The sequence below is a fragment of the Bubalus kerabau genome, chromosome 22 (genome assembly GCF_029407905.1).
Source record: "Bubalus kerabau isolate K-KA32 ecotype Philippines breed swamp buffalo chromosome 22, PCC_UOA_SB_1v2, whole genome shotgun sequence".
In the NCBI taxonomy this organism is placed as follows: Eukaryota; Metazoa; Chordata; class Mammalia; order Artiodactyla; family Bovidae; genus Bubalus; species Bubalus kerabau.
In genome coordinates, this window is record NC_073645.1 from 27,491,850 (window position 1) to 27,519,682 (window position 27,833).

A 27,833-nucleotide genomic window follows, 5' to 3' on the forward strand; every position below is an offset into this window, starting at 1 on the left:
AATATATAGTTATCAATGGCTTTCTTTCCTACAAAGAATCAGTTACAGTGTATGATGGAAGACCCCCCTTTCACAATAGCAACTAAAGTAATAAAATATCTATGAATAAAGTTACCAAAATATCTGTAAGGCCTATATATATAAAACACTACAGAATTCTTTTGAGGGGTATAAAAAGGAAGACTTGAAAAATGGACCAATACACCAAGTTCCTGGATGAGAAAACTCAATATGGTATAGATATAAATCTGTCCAAATTAATCTGCACATTTAATATCTCCAATAAAAACTTCAGAGAGTTATGTTGCTTGGGACTTGAAAACTGATTCTAGGGTTCCTCCAGAAGAATAAACAGGTGACAATAGCCATAAAATTCTGGAAAAGAAGAGTGAGAAGGGAGCATTAGCCTTTACCAGGTGTTTAAATGTATTATAAAGCTTTAGTAATCAAATAGTTTAGTGAAAATGTGTGAATAAACAGATCAATGGAAAGGATTGGAAAGGCTACAAAAAGACCCGTGATTATCATCTAAGATAAAGGTGTTGTTTCATACCAGTGTGCAGTATGGATTATTAAGAAAATGACAGTAAGACAATAAACTACTTTTTGGGAAAAAAGTCAAGGTCAAATGTAGGAACAGTAAAGCCAAGATGGAGAGATTTAATGAAATTAAAACTATTTGTTGTTGTTGTTGTTTTTTAGCGACAAAAGACTCTATTGCTGTTTAGTTGCTAAGTCGTGCCCGACTCTTTTGTGACTCCATGGACTGTAGCCTGCGAGGCTCCTCTGTCCATGGGATTTCTCAGGCAAGAATACTGGAGTGGGTTGCCATTTCCTTCTCCAAGGGATCCTCTCGACCCAGGGATTGAACCTGTGTCTCCTGCATTGGCGGTAGATTCTTTACCACTGAGCCACCAGAGAAGCCCCCAAAGACTCTGTATAAGAAGACAAATTGACTAAAACATTGCCAAAGAATTAGTATCGTCATTATTAATATATATAAGGTGCTCTTTCAAATTCACAAAAAGGTAAATAATTCATGAGAAAAATGGACAGAGGGTTAATGTGGACAATTTGAAAAACAGAAAACAAATAATTGATTGTGAAACATGAGAAAGTAGTCGACCTCACTACCAATCAAAGATATGTGAATTAAATATAGACATACTGGTTTAGGAAAAGCTATCAGGTTGTCAAAGATCAAGGAGAATGGTAATAACTGTTCTAGTTTGGCTGTGGATTTAAACTGCTATTAATTTTTGGAGAGAAATTTGGCAGCTGGAGAAAAAGGTCTTTAAAAAGAAAATCACTTTTGGTTCAAGGACTTCCTCTCCGAATGACCAAATGAGCAGGAACTTTCATAAGATTATTGCTTATAATTGCAAAACAAAAAAATAAAAAGAAGCAATTTAAATGTTAAGATAAGGATTGGCTTAATAAATTAAACATTTTTATACAGTGAAATATGAAGTCTTTAACTGTTCTGATGTAGATACACATTTATATTATAGAGAGGTATTTATTTGTATTGGTTAGTTATAAAAGCAAGTTACAAGACTGTATGTGTGTTATGGCTCCCTCTTGGTGTATGTGGTGTATAAATATATTTATATACACACATGTATTTGCATAGGAAAATGTCAGGAAAGAGGCACATCAAAATCTTAAGTAGATTCTGATTTTTTAAAATAAATTTGTTTATTTTAATTGAAGGACAATTGCTTTACAGTATTGTATTGTGTTGGTTTCTGCCAAATATTAACATGAATCAGCCACAGGTATACATATGTCCTCTCCTAGATTCTGATTTTTTAAAAAAATTTTCCCTTTAGTTTTTGGAATTTTTTTTTTTTCAATTTCTTCCTGTGTTTCTAATTACTTGTATAATAAAAAATATTTCAGGAGAGCAAGGACTTTGGGGGCTTCCCTAGCATCAGAGTGGTAAAGAATCTGCCTGCCAGTGAAGGAGACATGGGTTTGATCCCTGGGTCAGGAAGATCCCCTGGAGAAGGAAGTGGCAACCTACTCCAGTATTCTTGCCTGGGAAATCCTATGTCTGGAGGAGTCATGTAGCCCTCCAGGCTACAGTCCATGGGGTCACAAAAGAGTCGGACACAACTTAGGAACTAAATAACTAGGACTTTTTTGGAGTCAGAAAGACCAAACTCCCAACCTTAGCCCTTGGCTGCAGACCCTTGGTGTATGGGTCTCTAAGCCTCAGTTTCCATCTCTTTAGTGGGATGGGAAGACTTACCTCACTGAGTTATAATGAAGATCACGTACCACTCAACAGAAAGCAGTTTTATAGCTACAGATAAATATATAAAGCAGTTTTCATGCCACTTTGGCAGATTCTTTCTTGGCAGGCTCTCTTTATATTTATTATTGTTTTTCTCTCTGGTGATTTAGAGGTGGAGGCCTCAAAGAAACAAGCAGAACTTGATAAGAAAGCAATGGATGAGCTTCTGAGAGAAAGGGACATATTGAATAAGGTGCGTTTGTTACAGTAACACTGGTGAATAAATGTCTTTCTTTAGTGCTATAACATCTGCCTATAACCGGTTGCAAGGGAAAGAAAACTCTGAGCCAAACAAAAGTAGATTAGAACTAATAATAGTGCTCAATTGTCCTCTACGCAGCTGTGCACATCTATGTTCACTGGCTGTGAATTGAAACCACAGTATCACCTGTGAGCACAAAGGCACTTTGAAGAATTATCGTATAAACTAGCAGGGGATTTCAGAGAGTCTTGTGGTTTCTGTTCCTATTGCTGATGTCTTATTTGGCATCTAAGCAGTTGATCAAGATTTCTGATTTTAATATCTATAATTTGCAATTTTGTGCCAGTCCAGAAAATACAAGTGAGTTCTAATAAACTTTAACTTTTAGGTGTTTAAAGGATGGCCGGTTGGCCATACCAAGAGTCTCTAACCTTTCCTCCATCTTTTCTGGAGTGTTGGAGGCCTTGGTTTCTGCTTCTGGTGCTTATTCCTCCTAGTCTTTGAGCCCAGTATGGTCCAAAGCTGAGGGAGAGGCTGGGGGGAGCTTGAGGCTTACAGACCTCTCCCTCACCCCCCTTTCCTCTCCTGGCCCCTTCCGGAGGATTACCTCCATTGACAGTCACTCTGAGGAGATTAACTACATTCACAGGTCTAGGGTATGTGTTCCTGCTCAAGAATTCCCTCCAGGGAGAATGAAGCATGAAGCGATGTGCCGGGTGTAGAGTGGGGAGGCTGCTTCCACAGCAGACAGCTTGCTGGCTTTTGGTCAAGAGAGCTTTATCTTATCAAAGAAGATACAGCCTATATTCATTCATTTCAATTTTTTATTACTTTAATATTTATTATTTTAATTTTTCTTTAGGTTTCCCAGAAATGAATAAATGTTAACGAAGTAGATTATCCTGTAGTTTAGAGCAGACTAGGGAATCTCAGAAAGGAGTAGAAGATTAAGTATCTTTACATGCTGATCACTCCTTCAGAAAGTCATTAATTTTTTTTTTTGCATAATCCTAGAACTGTGCCTTTATTCCATAGATTTATAAATAACAAATATATAAATAACAATATATAAATAATAATATAAATACTATTGTTGGAGTTAGATTAAAAAAATTTTTTTGTAACATATACAACATTTAATCCATTTATGTTTTGTATGTTCTGGTAAACCGCCTTTGGATTTTCTGCCACAATAGGACACCTAACACTTTAATTTTACACTTATTTGTTTAATTTGACTACATCAGCTTGGTCTTGAGGGCAGGTACTATTTTTTTTTTTTTTGATTTATATACTGTTTATTCTGAATCCCAATATAGATATGAACTCAGAAGTACAAATTAAAATCATATAAAACTTCAGCACTTCATGCACCACCACTACTTCCAAATGTTTGCATCCTTTCCAAACAGTCACCATTGAAAATTCAAATTTTTTTCAACAAGGCAGGTACTTTTTAAACCTTTTTTGTCTTTCCCAGCCATTGCATCCTTAGTGCCTGACAGAGTGCCTGCTCCTCTGCAGGTGTGCAGTCAACCTTTATTGATAATACATCCTTTCCTCACTGACTTGGAATGCCACCTTCATTCAATGAATGACATAGTTTTGACAGGCAGCAATGTTCATATATTTGGTTCTCTCAGTGTTGTGTTGAAGGGACTTTATCTTTCATAGAGCAAATGTTTAATTCAGTACTTGAAAGTAAAGTTGACCTTTTCCATTTTTCTACATCATCATCCGACCAAGGTTTCATGTCCTTTTTTTTTTTAAACCAATTTATATTCCAGTGGTTTTCAGTCCTGACTGCAGGTCTGTATTGGTTAGAGATTTGGGAAGGGATTACGAAGTGCTTCGTGGAACCCAGGGGGCTTTCCAGGTGGCTCAGTGGTAAGGAACCTGCCTGCCAGTGTAGAAGATGTGGGTTTTATCCCTGGGTTGGGATGATCCCCTGGAGAAGGAAATGGCAACCCTCTCCAGTATTCTTGCCTGGAACATCCCGTGGATAGAGGAACCTGGCAGGCGACAGTCCATGAGTTCACAGAGTCAGACACGACTTAGCAACTAAGCAGCAACACAGAACCTAAGGATAGAGCTGGGCCTCAGGAACGATGAAAACCTGGCCTTTCACTCTTGGGATGCACAGAAAGCCCCTCCCTCCACCACTAGACTTCCAGCTGAGTCATGGCTTCATTTCTGTCTTTCAGTGAAATCATCTCTCTCTGTCTCTGTTTCCCTGTCCAAATGGCAGAAAAAAAGCTATTGCCAATAAACAGCTCCTGAGTTTACATCTTCTCCTGAGGTACAAAAATCTAGAGGTTCTATTTCGGAAGTCTCTGGGTCCATTCAGCTGTGGCTATAGAAGCAGACACGCTGTGGTCCATCACGAGCATGGCTGCAGAGTTGCACTGTATTAATTCTGTGTTCCAGAGGAACAACCTGACTTCTTGCGCAGCCAAACCAAGGCTATTGTAGTAGCATCAGAAACCACCAGGGCAGCTTCCCTGCCCTCCAAAAATGTACGTGCCAGGGTCCCATCCAAGATCCACGGAATCTCTGGAGTTGGGATGTGAGCATCTGTGTGTGTGTGTGTGTGTGTGTGTGTGTGTGTGTGTTTAAACAACCAGGTTCATTCTTTTTTAATGTAGTAAAATACACAGAAAACAAAATTTGCCAGTAGTGACATTTTGTACATTCACAATGTTGTGTAAAACATCATGAATCTAGTTCCAGAACATTTTCGTCACCCAAAAGGAAACCCTGTACCTATCAGGCAGTCACACCCCACTTTTCCCTCCTCCCATCCTTGGAAGTTACTCATCTGCTTTCTGTTTCTGTGGATTTGACCATTCTGGATATTTATATAACTGGAGTCATACCATATGTGACTTCTTATGTCTGACATCTTTCACTCAGGATAATATTTTCAAGCTTCAACCATGTTGTACTGTCTACTTCATTCCTTTTTATGGATGAGTAGTATTCCACTGTATGGATATAGCACATTTTGTTTATTTATTCATCCAGTTGATGAACATTTGGGTTGTTTTCCCCTTTTGGCTTTTATAAATAGTGCTGCTGTGAATGTTCATGTACAAGTTTTTGTTTGAACATGTGTTTCAGTTCTTTTGAGTAGATGGCCAGAAGTGATGTTGTTGGATCATATGTTAATTCTGGCTGCCTGTATTTTTAATAAGAAGGTTTTTATTTTATTTTGTAGTCAAAGCCTGTGATACATAATTAGGTTCAGCTGTTCTAACTTCACACGTGAAAGACTAGAGTTGGAATAGAGATTGGTTTTGGGGTCAGCCAGCTCGGGATTCACATCCCAGCTCTGTCACTCCCCTGTTGTGTGAACTTGTGTGTGTGTGTGTATGAGCTCAGTCATGTCTGTCTCTTTGTGAGCCTATGGACGATAGCCTACCAGGCTCCTCTGTTCATGGGATTCTCCAGGAAAGAATACTAGAGTGGGTTAACATGCCCTTCTCCAGGGGATGTGCCCAACCTAGGGATCGAACCTGTGTCTCCTGCTCCTCCTGTATTGCAGGCAGATTCTTTACCACTGAGCCACTGGGGAAGCCCATGAACTTGTAGGCAAGTAGCTTATCTTCTCATTCTCAGTTTCCTACCCCTAATACGGGAGCAATAAGGCCCACTTTCTGGGGATGTTGTCTCTCAGTGCCTTTTTATGTGTGTTTATAATGCTCTGTGCAAAATTAACATAGCAAGCTTTTAGTAATCTGTAGAAAATATGATTATTTTTATTCATCTCCCAAACAATGCACCTAATTATTTTAGGATTAAGGCAACAAGTAAACTTAACCCAAAACCCACAAACATTTTTTGGTGCTGTCCTTATTTTCAGAATATGCTTAAGGCGGTCAGTGCAACCCAGAAACAGATAGACCTGGTAAAGCTCCATGAACAAGCCAAGAGGAATCTGGAGGAAGAAATCCAAAACTACAAAGAGGAAGCTCAGAAGCAGAGAAAGATCATCTTTCAACTGGAAAAAGAGCGAGATCGGTACATCAATGAAGCCAGTGACCTTACCCAAAAGGTAAGCTAGTCCTCCATGGTATGGGTCAAGCATCAGTGCATTATTTCTGATTGCCACACATTGTTGCAAAGACAGATTATTCAGATTGCAGCTTGTGGTTCAAATGCTTTAAGATAGTGGGCAATAAGCTCTGCTAGCAAATCAGCTACTGCCCATATAGAGTAAACAAATGCTGATTAGATATTTCAGACTGTAAGTTTGGAGGAACACAAATGCATGTGATCAGTCCATCCCTGGCAGGACATGTCTTCCTTGTAAAAGATGCCCCGTGATCCTCATACCCCTGGTTGGAAGCATTGTAAAACAGCCTATTCCTCTTGCAACTTGATCATGTAAGAAGCTCCACTGATTGATTTACTGACCCTGAGAGGACTAGTTGTCAGTTCAGGCACTCATGTTCTCTAGTGTGGCTAAGCTTGTTAGCCTCTGTATCTGTCAGATTAAGTTGTAGCAAATACCCTCAGGTCTCAGTCGTTTATAGCAACAGAGATCTATGTTTTGTTCACATTAATGACCTTTGAGGGTCAGCCACAGCTCTGCTTCACGTCCTCTTCATTGCAGATGGACTCTGTTGGAATGTGTTGGCCTCTTATAGAGGGAAAACTGTGTAATAGTGAACCTTTGATATGCTCTCAGAGCTTCTGCTGGCAAAGGAAGGGTAAAGGGTCAGTCCACTCATATTTCATTGATCAAAGGGAGTTACGTGATCAAGCTTGATATCCTCGGGCAGCAGTGTGATTCTACTAAGGGAGGGGCCTTACCTGGTGAGACAGAGACTATATCTGAATGTATAATCTGTTGTAACCTCCTAAGTCTTCCTTCTGGCAGTCAGTCTCCCGCCACTCCTGGCTGCCATCACACTGTCAGAGTTGTTCAAAATTCCAATGGAATCTTATTATTACTCCCAGCCTTACAAACCTCAGTCATCTCTCAGCAACCTGGGGCAGTGCTTCCTAACATTCTTTGCATCACAGCATTGTAGAAAATAGCATGTCTACAGTATGTGGGAATGAGGGGGATGAGCCTGTGCAGGGCTGGAGGGGCTCACCCAGGGATGCTAGCTGCCCAGGTCCCACCTGGCCCACCTATGGATAGAGTGAATCAGTGTTTTGTTACATACCTGTAACCCATGCAAGACACAGCAATTCATATATTCTGACTTATACAACAGAGGCTAAGCTCTTTGTTTTATCTGGAAAGCCCTTTCCTCCCCCTTCTCGGAATGAAAAATTCTTATTCATGCTTCAGTACCCAGATCAAATGCTCATGTCTGGGGTCAAACCTATTTTAACTCCTTAGGCAGAGCTAGTCACTTCCTACTTCATGGGTTTGTTGATATCTCTGGAAGAGCTCTTACCATCTTCTAGTGTACTTATTTATTTATACCTTTGTTTGTAGTGAGCTCTTGGCAGCAAGGACTTTATCTTATTCTTCTCTTCATTTCCAGCACATAGTAAATGCTTGTAAATAGTAGGTACCAAAACTGGGTTGAACAAATAGATAGATGATGAGTGATAAAAAGAAGATTGCTGTCACTGATTTTAAAATAGGATTGTGTGTTTCTTTCCTTATGAAGGAGAGATACTGGCACCAAGTTTTGCTGGTAACTGGTTTTCACAATTTCTGATGTTTAACTGCACAAGGTTGCATAATGTCTCACCTAAATAATTTAAGCACAAGTTCTTAAAATATTATTTATCAACTATAATTTTTCTCTCTTACTTAACTCCTGACAGCGTGTATCAGTTGCTACAGCAACTTGAGTCACTTCTGGACATCTTATTAAAAACATGTATATCTTTTTGACACTTTCTCATATTTCTTTCTTTACTGTCACACGCACACACACGTACCTCATTCCCACAAACAGAAAGCTCCCTTTCATGTATCCTATTTATAGGAAGTTGAGGAATAATACCAAGGACTGGGGGAAGATGTCATGAAACTGATATTTTCATCTCCTTCTAAAGTGGGTTGTTCCAAGTTTATCCTTTTGACCCCACAATTTCTTTTGTAAAAACTGAGTATATGAAGAATAAGAATGCACAGATTTTTATAAAAGAATATTCTTCAAAATAAATTGTGCAAATTTGCCATGTGCCATTAAAATCATGTGTTTGAAAAATATTTTTTAAATGGGGAATATGGTCACAATATGAATCTGATAAGAACAAAATGCAAAATTATTTATATGGTTTGACCTAAATTTTATCTGTGTGAAGACGAAAAGGATTGGGGTCATTATATCATGGGGTGGGTAGTGAAAATTAAATGAGGTAATGTCGGTAAAGTATTTAGAATGATCTCTGGCACATAGTAAATGCTATGAAACATTTCATAAATAAGCAAGTAAATAATTAATTTGTAGATAAACAGCCCAGAATTTTTGCTCAAACTGGCATTTGAATGTAGCTATTTTCAACTTCTTGTTAAATGTCAGTAACAGAGGTGAAAAGTTTTAATGGCATCAAACACTAAGGTTGACATAAGGCCATGCTACAATAGAAGAAAAGAGATTGGATGAGAATTTTAAAGCCAGTAGAGGTGAACTGAGGAAAATCCACCTGGCCCTCAATTCACAGTCCCTTGAACTTGCTTGCAGTTGGGAAGGAGAGGGGCAGTGGTGAGCAGGAAATGGGGGGAGACAGGAGAAGATGAGAGAGTAGGCTGGGCTCTTCTGGGAGACAGGACCAGTTCCCAGGGCAGGAATGACCGAGGAAGTGCTAAGCATGGGACCTCTGATGGTCAAGTTTAAGTTCTTTACTGTGCTCTGTACCTGCAACAGTGACAGCCTGCATCAACCCTGTGGCTGGATTGTGCTTTGTCGGGGTAGGGACGGGGTGATGAGGGATGTGGGACATGAGGTAACACACCTAGGAAAGGAACCATATGTGCCAGAGAAAAGTGCCAATCGAGAATCTGGAATTCTATTGAAATAGGAAATCAAAGCCACAGTGAATAGGAGAAATAGAATTACTCTAAGAATATTCTTAGAGATACTAGGTGTCATGTTGGGCTCCCTAGCACACAAAATGAAGATTATAGATGTTCTGTTGTTGTGGTTAAGAACAGTGTGACCCCGGTAGGATAGAGGACTATCATCTGGGTTATAAGTCCAAGATGACATTACTTCTAAGACAAAACAAAGATAAAGAAAGGAAGTGATGGATAAAATAAGGACCAGTTGTAAAGAGACTAAAAAAAATGCAAACCTCAAACCAACCCAAAGCAAGCAATGGTAGATTTAAAATCCACATTGAAGTTAGTAAGCTAATAAAGAAAGAACTGATGTGGAAAATGGAATCAGTGAAGTGGAGTGCAAACTTGAGTAGTTCTCTTAGAATGTTCAGTTCAGCTTAGTCACTCAGTTTGTGACTTTGTGACCCCATGGACTGCAGCATGCCAGGCTTTATTGTCCATCACTGACTCCTGGAGCTTGCTCAAACTCATGTCTATTGAGTTGGTAATACCATCCAACGATCTCATCCTCTGTTGTCCCCTTCTCCTCCTGCCTTCAGTCTTTCCCAGCATCAGGGTCTTTTCAAATAAGTCAGTTCTTCGCATCAGGTGGCCAAAGTATTGGAGCTTCAGCTTTAGCATCCGTCCTTCCAATGAACATTCAGGACTGATCTCCTTTAGGATGGACTGGTTGGATCTCCTTGCAGTCCAAGGGACTCTCAAGAGTCTTCTCCAACATCACAGTTCAAAGGCATCAGTTCTTCAGTGCTCAGCTTTCTTTATGGTCCAATTTTCACATCCATGACTACTGGGAAAACCATAGCTTTGACTAGACGGACCTGTGTCAGCCAAGTAATGTCTCTACTTTTTAATATGCTGTCTAGGTTGGTTATAGCTTTTCTTCCAACGTTTTCTTCATACTCTTAGAATACAGGTGGAAACAAAAAAAGACAAAAATGATCAAAGAGAGGATAAGAGATAAGGACAGGGAATAAAAAGCATCGTATAGGTTGCTGGTCTCTGATGGAGGAACTGAGCCCCAATTCAAAGATGTAACAGAAAATATTTTCTGGAGATGAAGAAAGAACTGTATATGCAAATTGAGCATGTTTGTGGCAAAATCAGTGACAGGAGAAATCTCATAGACTTGCTCTGGGAGAAAGTTGTATGTGTGTATGTTGTTTAACCCACATAGATAAAGAAAAGTATTCTCTGAGAGTTAGGCAAGAAGAAAAAGCTGAAGTCTAGTTCCTTTTTTTTAACAGGAAAAAGAGTAGAAGGTAATGGATCAACATGTGAAAACTAGGTATTTCTGAGTAGTAGGGATACGGATCGTTTTTAATTTACCTCTTGTGTGCTTTTTGTGTTCTTCAAATTTTCTGAAATGAATATATATTACTTTAGTATCCTGATCCAAAGAAAAAATACTAAAAAACCTTGCCCTTCAGTCAAGGACCAATAAAACCTTAGAGGAGCTTTATTTAAAATGTTTTCTAATCCATCTGTACTTGGTTCCCCTCTCTGGCAGGTGAAGAAGTCTGATGTTATTACAGTATCTGCGTTTCTGAGTGTGCCTCATGCCATTTACAAGTTCCTCGAGGGCAAGTCTTCTTGAGGTCTTTATGTTACTTATTCATTAAATAGGTATCCAAATATATTTTGAAAGGGTGAACGGAAAGCATAATTAGACAACTGAATCAACCAGTCAAAGACTTATTTTTAGGTATCTATATTAAATTCTTCTTCAGTAATCTGTTATCCCATGAGGTCACAAAGTGGACATGACTGAGTGCCTAAACTTTCTTAAACTTATGGGTCTGCTCGCCTTTAAATTCTTTTGAAATAGGTTGCCATGATGGACAATGTTATCTTAACTATCGTTGGCAATTTTAGCTGGCCTGATCTCCTCTTCCTTCTGGGCTACAAAAACAGTGTCAACATTTGCTTTCTGATTCTTTTTATTTAGAAGGAAAAAAAGGTGAAATCTAAGCTGCTGAAAGCCCTACATTACATTTTATTAATTTGACTTGGCTTTTGCAAATGAGAAAGAAGATCCCTTTTTGTGCCAGAATTGGATGGCTCAGAATCCCAAGCCTTTCCTTATGTGTTTGTCTCAGTCAACATGTGCCATGATATTACTGCATAATAAACAACCACCAGGTCTCACCGGCATGCAAAAACAAGCACTTCTTTCTCACTCACACACCTGCAGTTCACAAGGGTCAGCTGATCTGGGCTGAGCTTGCCTGGGCTTGGCCTGGGGCTGTGGGTTGGGTCCAGATGTTCTCTGTGTGCTTCTCATCCTTCAGGATGTGTACACTGTTCTCATGGAGAATGGAAGGAATGCAAAGGACAGACCCAACCATGCAAGCACAGTTCATGGGTCTCTACTTGCCTAATGTTCTCTGACATCCCATCAGCTATGGCAAGTCACGTGTCCAGGCCCAGCCTCAACAGCAAGGGCAAGTAGACTCCTCTCATAGAGGTGGTGGGAGCAAATATTCATGGAGCCATGACAAGCTACTATAGTGTTTCAGCACTTATAGTTGGACTTTTTTTCTTCTATTATTGGAGTATAATTGCTTTGCCATGTTGTGTTAGTTTCACTGTACAGCAAAATGAGTCAGCTATAGTGTATATATATCCCCTCCTTCTTGAGCCTCCCCCTACCCCATTCCATCCCTCTAGGTCATCACTGAGCTGAGCTCCTTGGGCTACACAGCAGCTCCCCACTAGATATTTTACACAGTATATATTCAGCACTTTTTATCTTCATGGTTTTTCCTCTGGTGCAGTATAAATTTTATTATTCAGCTAAATTGAGATGCACCAAGAGTGGCATTATAAGTTGTGGTGGTTTAGTTGCTAAGTCGTGTCCAATTCATGTGACCCTATGGACTGTAGCCCACCAGGCTCCTCTGTCCATGGGATTTTCCAGGCAAGAATACTGGAGTGGGTTGTTATTTTCTTCTCTGGGGGATCTTCCTGACCCAGGGATCGAACCCAGGTCTCCTGCACTGCAGGCAGATTCTTTACCGACTGAGCTATTAGAGAAGCCCAATTATAAGTTATGGTCCACCATATTTACTCTTTTCTAGACTTTTATAAATTTTAGGTAAGATCTTTCCTAGTTAATGATTAAAACTGGGGAACATTCTGCACATTATGCATTTGGCTCATTTTAGGACCCCCTTCTTTTTCATTCTAAATATTAAACTTCTAGCTATCCCCTCCCTTTTCTTATATACTGAAAAGCATTTTTCACAATGAATTCCTACTGACAAGTTTCTTAGCTCCCTGCTTATTTGCCTTATAACAATGTCAAACAAAGCTCTCGTAGACAGAGGTTCCAAGAAATGAATAATAATGTGCTTTCAAGGATTTAGAAGTAAGTGAGGATAGCAGAAGTTGATCAAAGAAATATCATTCACTAAATAGGTACTTCATAATAAAACGAAGTTTCTGTATTTTCAATATTAATTTGAAGTTTTTAATACAGAGCATCTTTAATAGGGTAGAACTCTGGAGAGAGCCTTCAAGGGGACATACACAAATTATAAGCTTTTCATGTTATAATGAAATAACTGTACTATGGATCTCTCTTTTCCTGGAGGAGAACAGAGTGATCCATAGAAAAAAACCAAATTGATTTTTTAAGTGCTAATATTATATAATATCACATAATGTTAACATACCATGATAGTCTATTAACATTTATTAAATGATTAAATTATGATATGCCTGGTACTTATATTATGGTATAAATATAATTTTTCTCACTGTTATCCTCATTATAGCTCTCCTAGGCAGATATTATAGCCTTCATTTGTAGCATAACATGTTATTAAAAACAGATAGAAAAATAGATATGCCTCCCTGAATTTGAGATAGAGGATAAAATAAGAAAGCAAGACAAATAGAGAAGACTTAAAATTTCACATGACTGGGCACAAATTTTTTTTTTTTTTTGAGAGTGAGTTTTCCAGTTTTATTATGGAAGTAAAGGCATTGTCAGCATTCAAGCCATTGACACCAAGTCAGAAAAACTTACTTTAAAAGTTTATTGTACTGATATTTCATCAATTGCAAGTTAAAAGATTCCAAATTCAATGACCTACTTTCTCTTCCTGCCTTAGTACATATGATGTTTTGACTATGGCTGCAGATTTCCTGCACACATTATTCATTTTTGTCTCACTATTATTTCTATTGGCAGGTTGTTTTAACAGGAAAGGAAAAGGCAGTAGGTTATAAACTGAGCCTGTGCCCTCAGAGTGCACAGTAAGCATTTTCTGGTCTCCTCTGAAGTAGGCCTCCACATGCTAGCTCACCAACCCTCTGGCTGTAATAGAACTCTATATTTGGATGTGATTTATCTCAGAGTTGGTTTGAGGTATCTAAAGTATAATCAATTAATTAAGCTCCAGGCCCATAGCTGGCATTCTGCATTCTCTGATATATCCATTTAAACTGGGAACATTTTGCTGATGAAGGGTTTTGTGTCTACCTAATACTCCGCACATTTTATGAATTTTCAGGATTTGAACCTCTATGTGACAGTGGTTTGAATGATTTCCCTCAAAACAAATTGAGTCCCAACACTTGGAACTAAATTGCTTTGTGAATTCTTTTCCCTTTGTTTCTATACTTTAAAAATTTTTGCTGTCATTTAAACAAAATAACCTTTGATCTTTTTGGTATCATGATGGGTTCCTATTACTCCCAGCTTCAAGAATCTGGAAACAAGTTAGACTTTGTTTACTGTTGTTTGCAAAAAGATGAACCTGGCTAGCTGGGTACCCACTCCAGTGTTCTTGCCTGGAGAATCCCAGGGACGGGGGAGCCTGGTGGGCTGCTGTCTATGGGGTTGCACAGAGTTGGACACGACTGAAGCGACTTAGCAGCAGCAGCAGCAGCTGGGTCCCCAGAAAGAAATGCCCTTGGTTACATCTTTTCTCTGGAAAAATTCTGTCTGTGCAAAGGATTATCCTTACTGTAATATTTCTCAAAGTGATTGAACAAGCAATTTTTTTCTTTTCTCTGATGTGCTGCTTGATATTCTGAATGCTGATGATGCTGTTCAAAGTATTTTCAATCTATTCATTTCCCTGACCCTAAGAAAGATGGTCATGTCCATAGAAAGGCTACATTTGGGGCTAAGATAGTGTCTTTCTTTAAAAAAAATCAAACAAGTAACAGATCCAGGAATGGATACCTTATTTAGGTTTCCCATTTGTTCCTAACTTAAACATTTTAGTTGCTAGTGGTGGTACCTTAAAAGGCCACCTGCTACTCATTTTCAAGGGATAGATCAAAGAGAAGATGGAAGGAGTGAAATGTCTTTTCATTTCAGATCTACCCACATGCCTCTTCTGCAGGCCTCCTCTTCTCAAGTTTTCTAATTTTATTCCTTCAAGTCCCCTAACCAACAATGCAAGCCATTCATCACTGAGTCGGTATATATTCTTACCTTGGGCCATTTTCTTTCCACACAAAGTGGGTGATGTAAATTAATAAAAATAAAACAGCAAAATAATATAAAATACTTTGTACAAGGACTTCCCTGGTGTCCAGTGGCTAAGACTCCACGCTCCCAATGCAGGGGGCCTGGGTTTGATCCCTAGTCAAAGAACTAGGGATTCCCTGGTGGCTCAGAGGATAAAGTGTCTACCTGCAATGCTGGAGACCTGGGGTTTGATCCCTGGGTTGGGAAAATCCCCTGGAGAAGAAAATGGCAACCCACTCCAGTACTCTTGCCTAGAAAATTCCATGGATGGAGAAGCCTGGTGGGCTACAGTCCATGGGGTCACCAAGAGTTGGACACGACTGAGCAACTTCACTTCACTTCAAGGAACTAGATCCCACATGCTGCAAATAAAAGATCTGGCATGCTACAACTAAAGAACCCATGCCACCTTGAGCATTGAGGATCCACGTGCTGCAACTAAGGCCTGGTGCAGCCAAATAAATGAATGAATGAATATAAAAAAGTACTTTGTGCAACTCTAGTTGCATAAATGTAAAAGATTGCTTAAAATAGATATTTTTCTTGAAAATATGTACACACATCAAGGCTTGACTCAAGGAGAAGTAGAAACCATAGAAAGATTAATAACCATCAGTTCAGTTCAGTTCAGTTCAGTCGCTCAGTCGTGTCTGACTCTTTGTGACCCCATGAATCGCAGCACGCCAGGCCTCCCTGTCCATCACCAACTCCCGCAGTTCACTCAGACTCACGTCCATCGAGTCAGTGATGCCATCCAGCCATCTCATCCTCTGTCGTCCCCTTCTCCTCCTGCCCCCAATCCCTCCCAGCATCAGAGTCTTTTCCAATGAGTCAACTCTTTGCATGAGGTGGCCAAAGTACTGGAGTTTCAGCTTTAGCATCATTCCTTCCAAAGAAAGCCCAGGGCTGATCTCCTTCAGAATGGATTGGTTGAATCTCCTTGCAGTCCAAGGGACTCTCAGGAGTCTTCTCCAACACCACAGTTCAAAAGCATCAATTCTTTGGCGCTCAGCCTTCTTCACAGTCCAACTATCACATCCATACATGACCACAGGGAAAACCATAGCCTTGACTAGACAGACCTTTGTTGGCAAAGTAATGTCTCTGCTTTTGAATATGCTATCTAGGTTGGTCATAACTTTCCTTCATGGAAGCCACCAAAACATCTGAGAGAGAATTAGCTCCAGTGTTGTCACTGGGGGCCTAATTATTTTAGAATTGGGTTCCTTCAAACTTTTAAGAATCAGATAATTCCCAGGCTATGTAAATTTTTTTTCTGTATATGAATTTAGAAAAATGTATTATATATTCTTGGGGGTATTTTTTTTTATGTTGGAATTTCTGTATTTCATTTATTTTTCTCTTTTATTAATTTATTTTTTATTGGAGGATAATTGCTTTACAGTGTTGTGTTGGTCTTAGGGGTAATATTGATTGGCATTACTTTACTGACCTAACCCATGCCTTCTGCTGTGATAGTGAACAAAAACTCCAGGCCTTGGAGAAAGCTTGGGGATGAATGGGTCCTTGGGTGGGATGATCTAGGAACAAGAAGGAAGAGGTAGTTCTCACAAATTATGTAAATACCAAATATTAACTTCTTCGATAAAATGTTTATGGCCACCCTATTACCCAGTGTTTAATTCTCTCATAACACCCTGTGCATGTCTCAGATTAGTGGTTGTATCCATTCCTTGATTATCATTTTACAGTGGAGTCACTCACTAGGAGTGAATTTGAGGGTAGGGAATGCATCTTATTTTTCTTTACATCACTGGTGCTTTTATAGTGCCTGCTATAGATGGGCCCTCAATGCATGTTCAGTGAGTGAATGAATAAGTAGGCGAGTGGTTGAATGAATGAACAAAAGGGTACTCAGCTCACTTTATGAAACTAGCAGAAATCTTGATATTAAAATAGAACCAAAAAGGAAACTGTAGACTTAGGTCACTTATGAATATGTATGTAGGGTCCTAAATGAAATTCTAGCAAACCAAATTCAACAGTACATTAAAAGAATCATCCAGTATGACCAAAGAGGGTTTATCCTGAAACCACAAGGATAGTTTTCTATTAAGAAAGCTATTGCTGGGGGTATGAAAATGTAAAATGTTACAGCCATTTTTGAAAGCAATCTGCTACTGCTAAGTCACTTTAGTTGTGTCCGACTCTTCGCGACCGCATAGATGGCAGCCCACCAGGCTCCCCCATCCCTGGGATTCTCCAGGAAAGAACACTGGAATGGGTTGCCATTTCCTTCTCCAAGGCATGAAAGTGAAAAGTGGAAGTGAAGTCACTCAGTCATGTCCAACTCTTCGCGACCCCATGGACTGCAGCCCACCAGGCTCCTCCGCCCATGGGATTTTCCAGGCAAGAGTATTGGAGTGGGGTGCCATTGCCTTCTCCGGAAAGCAATCTAGCAGTATCTATTAAAGTTAAAAATATATATGTCTTTTGAGCCACATACTCCTCTTCTGGGAATCCATCCCAACAGAAGTAAAAGAACAGGTGCATAAGAACACGTGTATAAAATGTTTATTGTAGCATGGTTCAAACTGGCAAAAAAATGGAAACCAATGAATGCCTGTCAGAGGGCAGGGGTTCACCTGCACTGGAGAATTCCCACAAAGTATAAAAAGCAAGGTGCATAAAAATATATAAGAGGATCCCACTTTGCTGAAAAATAATGACCAAATTCAGAAAGCAAAAGGAAAACAAACCCCTGAATCTGTATATTCACTAGTTGGCTAGCTGTGAACAACATTACTTCTTTTGACTTCAGTTTCCTTATTTGTAAAATTGGGATATGATAATCCCCACTCCAGTACTCTTGCCTGGAAAATCCCATGGATGGAGGAGCCTGGTAGGCTGCAGTCCATGGGGTCGCTAAGAGTCGGACATGACTGACCGACTTCGCTTTCACTTTTCACTTTCATGCATTGGAGAAGGAAATGGCAACCCACTCCAGTGTTCTTGCCTGGAGAATCCCAGGGATGGGGGAGCCTGGTGGCTGCCGTCTATGGGGTCACACAGAGTCGGACACAACTGAAGTGACTTAACATAGCATAGCATAGCAATGCACATCTATGAGGATTTTTGTGAAGATTAAATGAGTTAATACCAGTAAAATCCTTGGTATATAGAAAGTACCTCAGAAATATTAGCTATTATTATGATAATGACATTAGTAGACCTAAATAGAATATGCAGAATTCAAAGAAAAATATGGAAGAACACATACTGGGTCGTTAACCTGGTTTCTTTCTATGTCAATGAGGCACTAATGTGGGTGGAAGGGAGAAGAAGGTTCAAGTAAATAAGAAAGAGAAGTGAAGTCGCTTAGTCATGTCTGACTCTTTGCGGCCCCACGGACTGCAGCCTACCAGGCTCCTTCATCCATGGGATTTTCCAGTCAAGAGTACTGGAGTGGGTTGCCATTTCCTTCTCCAGGGGATCTTCCCAACCCAGGAATCGAACCCAGGTCTCCTGCATCACAGGCAGATGCTTTACCGTCTGAGCCACCAGGGAAGCTAAGAAAGAGAAAATAAATGTTTATTTCCCATTTATGCACTTATTTAGAATTACGGCATATGGGACTATGAATAAAGAAATAAAATCAGAATACTTGTAAAAGAAGACATTTGTTACTAAGTATATCAGATCAATAGAACTGAGAGTGTAGTGCAAAATAATATATGCTAAAAAGACAGTTATTAAAATTTGATTCCATCCTTCCTTAAATATAAATCTAAGAAAACTTTGAAAGATATTGGATTTCACTGGTGGCTCAAATGGTAAAGAATCTGCCTGCAATGTGGGAGACCTGGGTTCAATCCCTGCATTGGGATGATTCCCCTGGAGAAGAGAATGGCAACCCACTCCAGTAACATTGCCTGGAGAATTCCATGGACGAGGAGCCTGGTGGGCTCTGGTCCATGGGGTCGCAAAGAGTTGGACACGACTGAGCGACTAACAACACTTCTTTCACTATTTAAAGATATAAAGGGACATATATTAAGCACCAGGCATCATTAATTCTGTTGGGGAAACATTAGAAGAGGGTTTCTTAGAATATATTTTCTGGAGTACTAATTCTACAAGTAGAGTAAAAGGATTCGCTACTGCAATGACTGGGGATCGGGAACATGATGCTCACAGGTATCCAAAACCTTATTATAATATCACCATGACAAAGAGGTCCTGTTTGACCTTTAGGTTCTAGGTAAATCTCTTCATTCGATGAAGCTTCCCTGGCCGTGTTACTTCAAGTGCATCCCCTTCCTTCTTTCTCTGTCATGTTCCTCTGTTTATTTCCTTCAACTGCAGTCATTAATTAAGAGAATTCCACTGAAATGCAGTGAAATATTCTTAAGAATTTTCTCCTGGTGTGTTCTAGCTGTTAAAGTATAAGCTCTATTCATTCAACCAGTTTTCCTTGCAAAATTTTTTTTCTTAAGGAATTTTAGAAGAAGTTTGTCCTTAGAAAAGCAATTTCCATGGTCATTGCAGCTAAGAGTCATGATGATGTCATTTCTACTGTGTGGATTGCTTGTCGAGAAGCATTGGCTCACGGTGGAATTCTGGGCCTCGGTTTTCCATACTTGCAAAAAAGAGGCAGGTACTTCTGCATCTCATCTTGCCTCAAAGTGTTTTGCACACAGTAGAACACATGTTTTTATGAAGTCTTTTGGGTTTCCATGATGGGAGTGAGTTTGACATTGGTAAAGGTAGCATTATGATTGCTATCAATGTCAGAGGTCACTTTTCTTTCTTGTGGTTAACCTTATAAAGCCACGACTGTGGCCAAACAGCTAATCTATGTCTTACTCTTCCTAGTGCTTTGTGTTAAGATCTGTTTAAGCTTGTGTTTTTTTAAATTCCTTTCCTTTTTTGGTGGGTGGGGTGGGCAAGAGAGGCTTTCAGAATTGAAAGAATTTATTTTCTGTTCTGTTTTGTGATCACAGAATAACTGTGCTAAGTGAGCAGAACGGTGCTGTAGATAAAGTATATGTTTGCCCCTAATCAGCTGGGCTGAGCTTCTGTGTCATACCACAATAATTATAGCCACAGTCAGATTTTCTGATTGCTGGCATTTCTGCTCGCTACCCTGAGATGCAAAATCTGTTTGTCCTGAACCAATAACCACAGATGGGCTATTTAACCATCTTTATTACTTCTTTCTCCTCCAGGTCCTCATGAACATGGAAGACATAAAAGTCCGTGAAATGCAGATTTTTGACTATAGGAAAAAAATCGCTGAATCAGAGACTAAATTAAAACAGCAACAGAACCTGTATGAAGCTGTGAGGTCAGATAGGAATCTGTATAGTAAAAATCTGGTTGAGGCTCAGGTAAAAGAATATATTTATGTCTTTACATTTTGCTCCCTTCCCATGCTGGGTTTAAAGCAGTTTCTGTTATTCTAATAGCAGAATTTACAATAGATTGAGAAAGAAATCAGGGAATTCACCTGAAAGAAAAGATCAGTTTATGCAGAACTGTCAGATTGTTTGAAATGGAAATGACACAACTTGATCAGATGTGAAGATTGAGGCCCTGGTTTTAATTATTATGTAGAATTGCCATTCTTCTGTTTCTCCTTTTTAAAACTGCTAATAGCTATCATGACTCAGAGGGGAGCAGCATAGTCTTGTCATTTAAGTGCAGAGTTTTGCTTTGTAATTTTTTAGTTAAAAATGTTTGTTGTGATTCCAAATTGTCTCATACAGTGAGGAGTAAAGTGTGTGCATGTGTGTATGTGTATGGCATATTCATTATGTATTTTTACATCTATCTCATGAAAATATTTGGAGAGTTAATGCTATGAAATACTTTGAGGTCTATGGGCACAAGATACAAAGATACCCAGTTGTAATCGATCAGGAAATCCTTGTTTTAAATGAATCTCCCTTAAAAGCTCTTGACTATGTATTGAGCTTCTATAGTGGATGATGTCTATTTAATTCACTTTCAAACACATCTCCTTTCATTTTGTTAGGATGAAATAATGGAAATGAAGAGAAAATTAAAGATTATGACCCATCAGGTAGATCAATTGAAAGAAGAAATCTCAGCTAAGGAGTCGGCACTTGTGAAACTACATCTGGAGCAGCAGCGCATAGAAAAGGAGAAGGAAACGCTGAAGGTACAGACCTTACAATAAAGGCGGTGGACCAGTTGTCAGTCCATTAGACCCACTGGGGCCAGGCTCCGTGCTCAGTGAGGATAGCCGGGGGTGGTGGGGGGCAGGGAGAACAACCAAAGCACCAGGGGGATGCACTCCACCACCTCGAGGTCAGTCTTCCCTACAGGGAGTGCTCCCAGCTAGACCGGGAAGGGGCCAGTGGAGATGCTGAGCTCCTAGATTGCCTGTGCTGGTTATCATGGCATCAGTGGAAGAGAACCTAGGAGGTCAGCAGTGCCCAGGAAGTCCTGGAACTTTCAGGCTCACTACGATCTCTTTGCATTTACAACTCAAGTCCAGCCTTTTGTTTGCACTCAACCCTCCCACACTCCTCCCCGGGACTTCTATGAGACAATGCTGGCAGAATCCTTTGTGCCGCTGCCCTGATACTTATTTACTTCATGTGCACGTGCTGTTTCTGCCCCCGACAGTTGTCTACCAGGTGTCAGACTTTGTCCTTACTTGTTTGGCCCTCAACTGGGTTCATGGATCACCTTACTTCTGTGAGTCTAAGAACTTTGCAACCACTCCTCTAGGGAACCACCTTTGTCTTCACACATTGCTTAGATATATCCTTTTAAATCTACAAATTTAGAACATTCTAGGTCTTCTAATATAACATAAAGACTCATCCCCCAAATATATGCCAAATAATTATACCATATCAAAACTTTGAATTAAATACTTTTTACTATACATATTCATTAAACCTAATGAATTTCCTAGCCAATCCTGTAAATTTCCCTTCTAATCCATTTGACCAAAGAATTTAAAAAGAAACTTCTAAGAGAATAGTGCCACTTTTATTTTTTTAAATGTGTATGTTTATGAGCCATTTGCAGAAACTTCTATAGCCAGTGAAAGACTGAATTTCTGCACATGATTATCTTCAAAGATAGTTCCTATGTTGAAAATGAATATGTAGCATTGGACAGATTTAATGTCAAATTTCCTTGATTCTATGATGCTGTAGACTGAAATACGAACTCTCAGTTTAACAATAGGTTTTGTCAACTTAATGATAGGTCTTCATGGAAATAGAACTACTACATTAAATTAAGTTAAGGCACATGAAGATGGAGAGAAATTAAAATGTAATGAAAGTGCCTTTACAATAAAGATATGGCAACTGATATATTTACCTAAGACTTTCATCTCCTCACTCTAGCTCATGATAGAAAAAAACAGAAAATTCCGTACTAAAATTTATTTAGATATAAAGAAACATAACTATATATTCTAAAATTTGAAAATACCTTGCATCTTTGCCCTTATTCTCCTTGTTTGAAAGCATATTAATAGTTTTATAGGAGGGTGTTTGTTCCACCTTGGAAGTCTATGGTGGGATGGTATTTATTTATCATTGGCTGAATCAGAAGAATCTTATTGCAAACACTGCTTCACTCATAGGCCTCATGAACCCATGTTAGCAAGGCTTCAGTGTAACTGGATTTGGTACATCATCTCTCCCTTTCAGAGGATGACATTGATCCTCATCTCTTACTTTCCAAGGAATGCTCTTTTCAAAAGATTAATTATTGCTGCATAATGGGGTCCAAGGAAGACAAAGTCCTGCTTTAGAATAAGCAATGTCCTATGCAAAAAGGGATTATTCCTGATTCCTTAGTTGGACTTTGGTTAATATTTGTTTCAGTTACACCCTCCATCATTAGACGTCTATACATATAGCTCCAAAGAAGCATCATAATAAAATAAAGGAATAAAGTTTATAATAAAATAAAGTTTAAATCATAAACTTTATATTATTTTAATCATAATAAAATAAAGTTTCTGTCTCTTTGGTCCTGTGCCAGCAGAGTTGGCAGCTGGTGATTAAGGGAGATGATTAAAGGGCTTCTGTTCTAGAAAGTCTGCTCCAAATGGTGAATCCTAGGTCTGGATAGCTTTGTGTCATCGATTACAGGAAGATGATTGCTTTGGACTTACTGTGAAACTAGGATGCCTTTTCCTCAGCTTTTCCCATTAAGGCAAGAATTAGGAACAGAGAAAAAGGCTGCGTCCTTGATTTATTATTTGAGGTTATCCAACGGTGACTTGCAATGGTGCTTTGACTAGATAATTTTGGCCTATCATTAAGCCCATTTGACATCCTTTAGAAAAATATGACAGCTCAAATGTTGAGTTTCAGCCTCTTAACTTTTTCAGCCTCAAAGATGAATCACATTTACAGAGGTCTCTGAATTTCATGCATCTGAGCTTTGCAAACCAAAACCCTGGAGGAAAGGGCAGATTGTTTTTTTTTTTTTTTTAGTAACTTTACTCCATGAGAAACATGTAGCTTATTATAGTGAGTTATACAAAGCTATGTTGGTACATAATCCCTCCCGGAAGGGCAAGCCCTAGCCTGTTTGGTAGACCATGAGATGCTTTTTGACAGGACAACCCAATTTATTGCTTCTCCAAGCCCACGACAAACAATTGTCCGTAAGAGATCATCCCCATCCTCATTCATCACCGCCCCCCCACCCCCCCACCCCCGATAGAAAAGTCTTGCTTCTTCCGTGTTTCTTTTTCAGTTGCTGCCAGGCTCTACAGACTCCTCAGGATTCTAGACATTATCAGCACATGATGGTTATGACAGGATGTCAATGGTTCCTTGTAGATGTTGCTGCATCTGTGTTCATCTGCCCATTCTGTCCCCGTCTTGTTTCATCAGCACTAAAGGGGCCATCTCATGTTGAGTGTCTGCCTTCCAGTCCTAACAAGCTCTCAATTCTGTTCATCACCACCCCATCATCCCACATCAATCTGACAGCACTTTGATTCTTGGTGAATAATTCAGCAGCAAATTCTCTGTGTCCAGAGCTCAGCGTCACATTAGCAGCTGGCTTCAGGGCACCGTATCCTTGTACTCAGTGGACTCTCTAGAGCAACATGGATGGGAACTGTTGGAGGGAGGGGGAGGGAGAGAGGGAGAAAGCCTAGTTATTCTCATGGTTAGAAGACTTCAGATGGTCCTATTTATTTTGCAGGATATAAACAGATGATCTCTGTGAAACCCAGTGAATTTTGGGATACCGTATGAAGGGGTCAAACTCCCTCAAGTATGCTTCTTTTTTAAGAAATTTTATTTATTTATTTTTGGCTGCACTGGGTCTTCTTGCGGCACAGGGCTTTGTGTAGTTGTGGCGAGCAGGGGCTACCCTCTAGTTGCTGTGCGTGGGGCTACTCTTCATTGTGGGGCCAAAGCTTCTTGCTGCAGTGGCGTCTCTTATTGAACATAGGCTCTGGGGTGCACGGGCTTCCGTAGCTATGGCTCCCGGGCTCTAGATCACGTCCTCAACAGTTGCTGCCCACAGGCTTAGTTGCCCTGCAGCATGTAGAATCTTCCCAGATCAGGGATCAAACCTGTGTCCCCTGTGTTGGCAGGCTGATTCTTAACCACTGGACCACCAGAGAAGTTCCCAAGTATGGTTCTTGAGATATGATTTATGCCCACAGCCAGATTGGGTGATACACACGCCATGAACACCTATCACAAAAGTGTATAATTGTAGAGGTGGTGACTGAAGAGCATGTCCTGCCATCGTATTACGACTTTATGCCTCGGGTCCCGTCTAGAATGTTGCTTGATGAGCTTTTTTGGGTGCACGGTAGTTGTTACCATCTTTCCTGGATGAGACAGCTCAGATTTACAACTGCTAGATGCATTAGACCTAAGGTATTTTGTTGATGTTAACATTTGCTGCCAACATCTAATGCCACATCTTGTTTACAGCCCATAAATTTATGACATAAGGAGACCACTCAGAATTTTGATATATTAGGGAAAAAAGCACCAAGCAATGCCAAACACATGAATGGTTTTACATTTCAGACAGATACTTTTACACACCATTGATTGCATTTTAATAACACAGCAGTTTCATTTTGTTCTGCTGATGGATTCTGATCAGCTCTCGGCACTTAGGAACAGGGAAGTGAATGCTGCACATCTGGGAAAATAAAAGTTTTATTAAAGAAAGCATGAGCCAAACAGGTATTTTATTGCTGTCTTCGCTGTCACCTTAAATGATTATAGAAATAGAAAGGCTGGTTCTTGACTCTCTTTCCTAACAGGCAATCCCCCCAAAGTGGTAAATACAATACCAGACCAGATCTTTTCTCACTAAGTGTTTCCCTTTGCTTATCCCTGGACCAACCTATATTTCATGAATGAGCAAACAAAATGTCATAAAGGAAACCCTGTGTTTTATGGTAGCTAGCTGCATTTAGTTTGTGACATTACAGGTCTATTGCTAGGTGTGTGGCGTCTTGTACTGTTAGGATAAATTTGAGCTATGGGATTAATGACTCGTGGTCTTCATGGATTAGAGGCAGGTGGCAACTAGAGTTGGGTTGGTTCATGGGCATTCACTTGCAAATATTTGGTTTTCTGTCATCCCTTTTGTGACATATCTGGGTGGGTGAAGGTGGGGGAGCCCAACTCTTCCTTGAAGGAAAAAGTTACTACTTTTTCATTTTCACATGTTGACCTGCAGGCCATTGAAAAGTTGGAGGCTTAATATTGTCTTGTCCTCTCCCTTGTGATTTCAGGTGTGGGTGAAAGCAGATTTCTTCCTCCGTCTTTCCTTCTTGTGCTGACCTGGCTGTGATACCACCTGTCCTTGTATGGGCATGGAACCTCGAAGCTGTATTCTTTTTTCCTCTAATATGATTAACTCTCTGGCTCCCAAGTGCATACTCTCCACGGCCCATGGTGTACAAGGCCCTTCTCAGGTTGCCTCAGCTCTTTTTCCAGGCTTACTTCCTGCTGTTCCCTACCTAGTACTCCAACTCAGCCACATTGGGTGTTTTGCCATCTGGTAAACACACCAGGTGCTTTATAGTTTGCATGCCTCTGTTCACGTGAGTCTGACCACTGACTGCTTTCCCCCAGCACACACATCTCCCTTTTAGAAATAACTGTCAACTTCCAATGCCCAGGCTTGTTTTCCTCTCTAATCCCCAGGAAGAAATAGGGACTCTGTCCTGTACTCCCATGTCCTTCTTCACAGTAGAGAGCATTTCCACACTGTAGAGTGGTTGGTTATGTTTGTCATCTCCAGTGGGTGGTAAATCCCTCACGTCTTACTCATCTTCTGTATTTGACTTGGAACTATTGTATGGTGATAGCAAAGGAAACAGAAACTCTGGAAGAAAAACTCTAGGCTGGAATCTCAACTTTGCTTCTTATTAGCTGTGTGACCTTGAGCAGGTTGATTTGCTCTACTTTGTCTCTAATTGCATTTGTGAAATTGGGACAAGAGTAGCTAGGCACAATACTTAATATCATGCCAGAGGTGTTGTAAGCCACAAATATACTTAAGGATTTGGAGCAAATGTGTCCTGTGATGAGAGGAATTTTCCTTCTGAAACTTACGAGTCAAAGCATCCTTTCCTTGCTTCTCTTAGGATTTCCATGTAGCCTCAAGAGCCTCAAGATCTGAGTTCTTCCAGGAAGCCTTCCTAAGTGCTTCAGTCCTCTGACCTCCTGTGGCATCAATTCACTATCTGTGTGACAAAAAAATCCTGAAACATTATTGCCTGGACTTGTTAATATTTGCATAATACTTGTATCTCTTATCTTCTTATCTAGATTGGAATCATTTTACGAGTAAGATCTATATATCTTTTTATACTATAACATCTCTTCTGTTCCATCAGGATGTTTTATAAGACAGTTGTTTGGTTGTTATCTTTATTAATTTACATTTTGCTTATAATAGACTTTATCTCTGCAGTTGATATGCTGATGATATTAGGATTGTTATAGGAGCTGATACATACAGATATACCTCCGCCCCGTCCTTCCCCCACCATGCTCACCCCCCACATCCTTCTTTGTACTATTTGTGGATTCTCCTCATGTTTATCTGGTAAGAGAACTGCTGTTGAATACCAATGAGGGTCCTGCTATACTGATATAGAAAAATGGTGGAAATCCCTCAAGGGCACAACTCATAGAATAAACATGATCACCATAATATGCATTGTTGTTTCTTTACAGGCTTTGTGTGTGTGTGTGTGTGTATGTGTGTGTGTATATATATGTGTGTTAAGCTTTCTTTGCTTGCGAGGGTGATCAAACCATGCTAAACGAGACATCACAAGGAAGTATAAGAAGCACACTATCCATCTAAATCTGGGCCCTGTCGACCTGGTTTGTGCTGTTACAGAGTGAAATCGGTCTGTGTCTTTCACTCGTTGTCAGGCCGAGCTGCAGAAGCTGAGACAACAAGCCCTGGAGACCAAACACTTCATTGAAAAGCAGGAAGCCGAGGAGAGAAAACTCCTGCGAATTATAGCAGAGGCTGATGGGGAGAGGCTGAGACAGAAGAAGGAATTGGACCAGGTAGGAAGAGACCACACCTCCCCAGACCTGCAGATTCTATCAGCAGACACAATTGTTTGATTCAGCTCCTCACAAAACCTCATTCTTTTCTGAGCTCTTCCATTGAGTCTCTCGGAACAGCCCCAGAGGCCCACTTCCTGTTGATTAATTATGAAATATCCATTCATTTATTCTGCTCCTATTTACAAGCACTTCCTGTGTGTCACCCACTCCTTTAGGCTCTGGGGATATACTGACCAACAAGAAAATAAGTTACCCTGCCCTCAGGGGGTTTA

General features: G+C 39.9%; 1 protein-coding gene and 1 non-coding gene across 2 annotated transcripts in view; one reads left to right on the forward strand and one right to left on the reverse strand.

Annotated features, from left to right (window-relative positions):
* Positions 1-27,833, forward strand: part of CFAP58 (cilia and flagella associated protein 58) — a 101,452-nt gene that overhangs the window by 19,445 nt on the left and 54,174 nt on the right. Inside the window, exons 8-12 of the mRNA XM_055561092.1 lie at positions 2,410-2,492; positions 6,364-6,555; positions 20,209-20,370; positions 21,018-21,164; positions 27,418-27,558. Of these exons, the coding sequence (XP_055417067.1) occupies positions 2,410-2,492; positions 6,364-6,555; positions 20,209-20,370; positions 21,018-21,164; positions 27,418-27,558 (725 nt within the window). The remainder of the gene's footprint in view (positions 1-2,409; positions 2,493-6,363; positions 6,556-20,208; positions 20,371-21,017; positions 21,165-27,417; positions 27,559-27,833) is intronic.
* On the reverse strand, positions 18,476-18,547 carry TRNAH-GUG (transfer RNA histidin (anticodon GUG)). Its single transcript has one exon. It is a non-coding gene; the product is annotated as a tRNA-His (tRNA).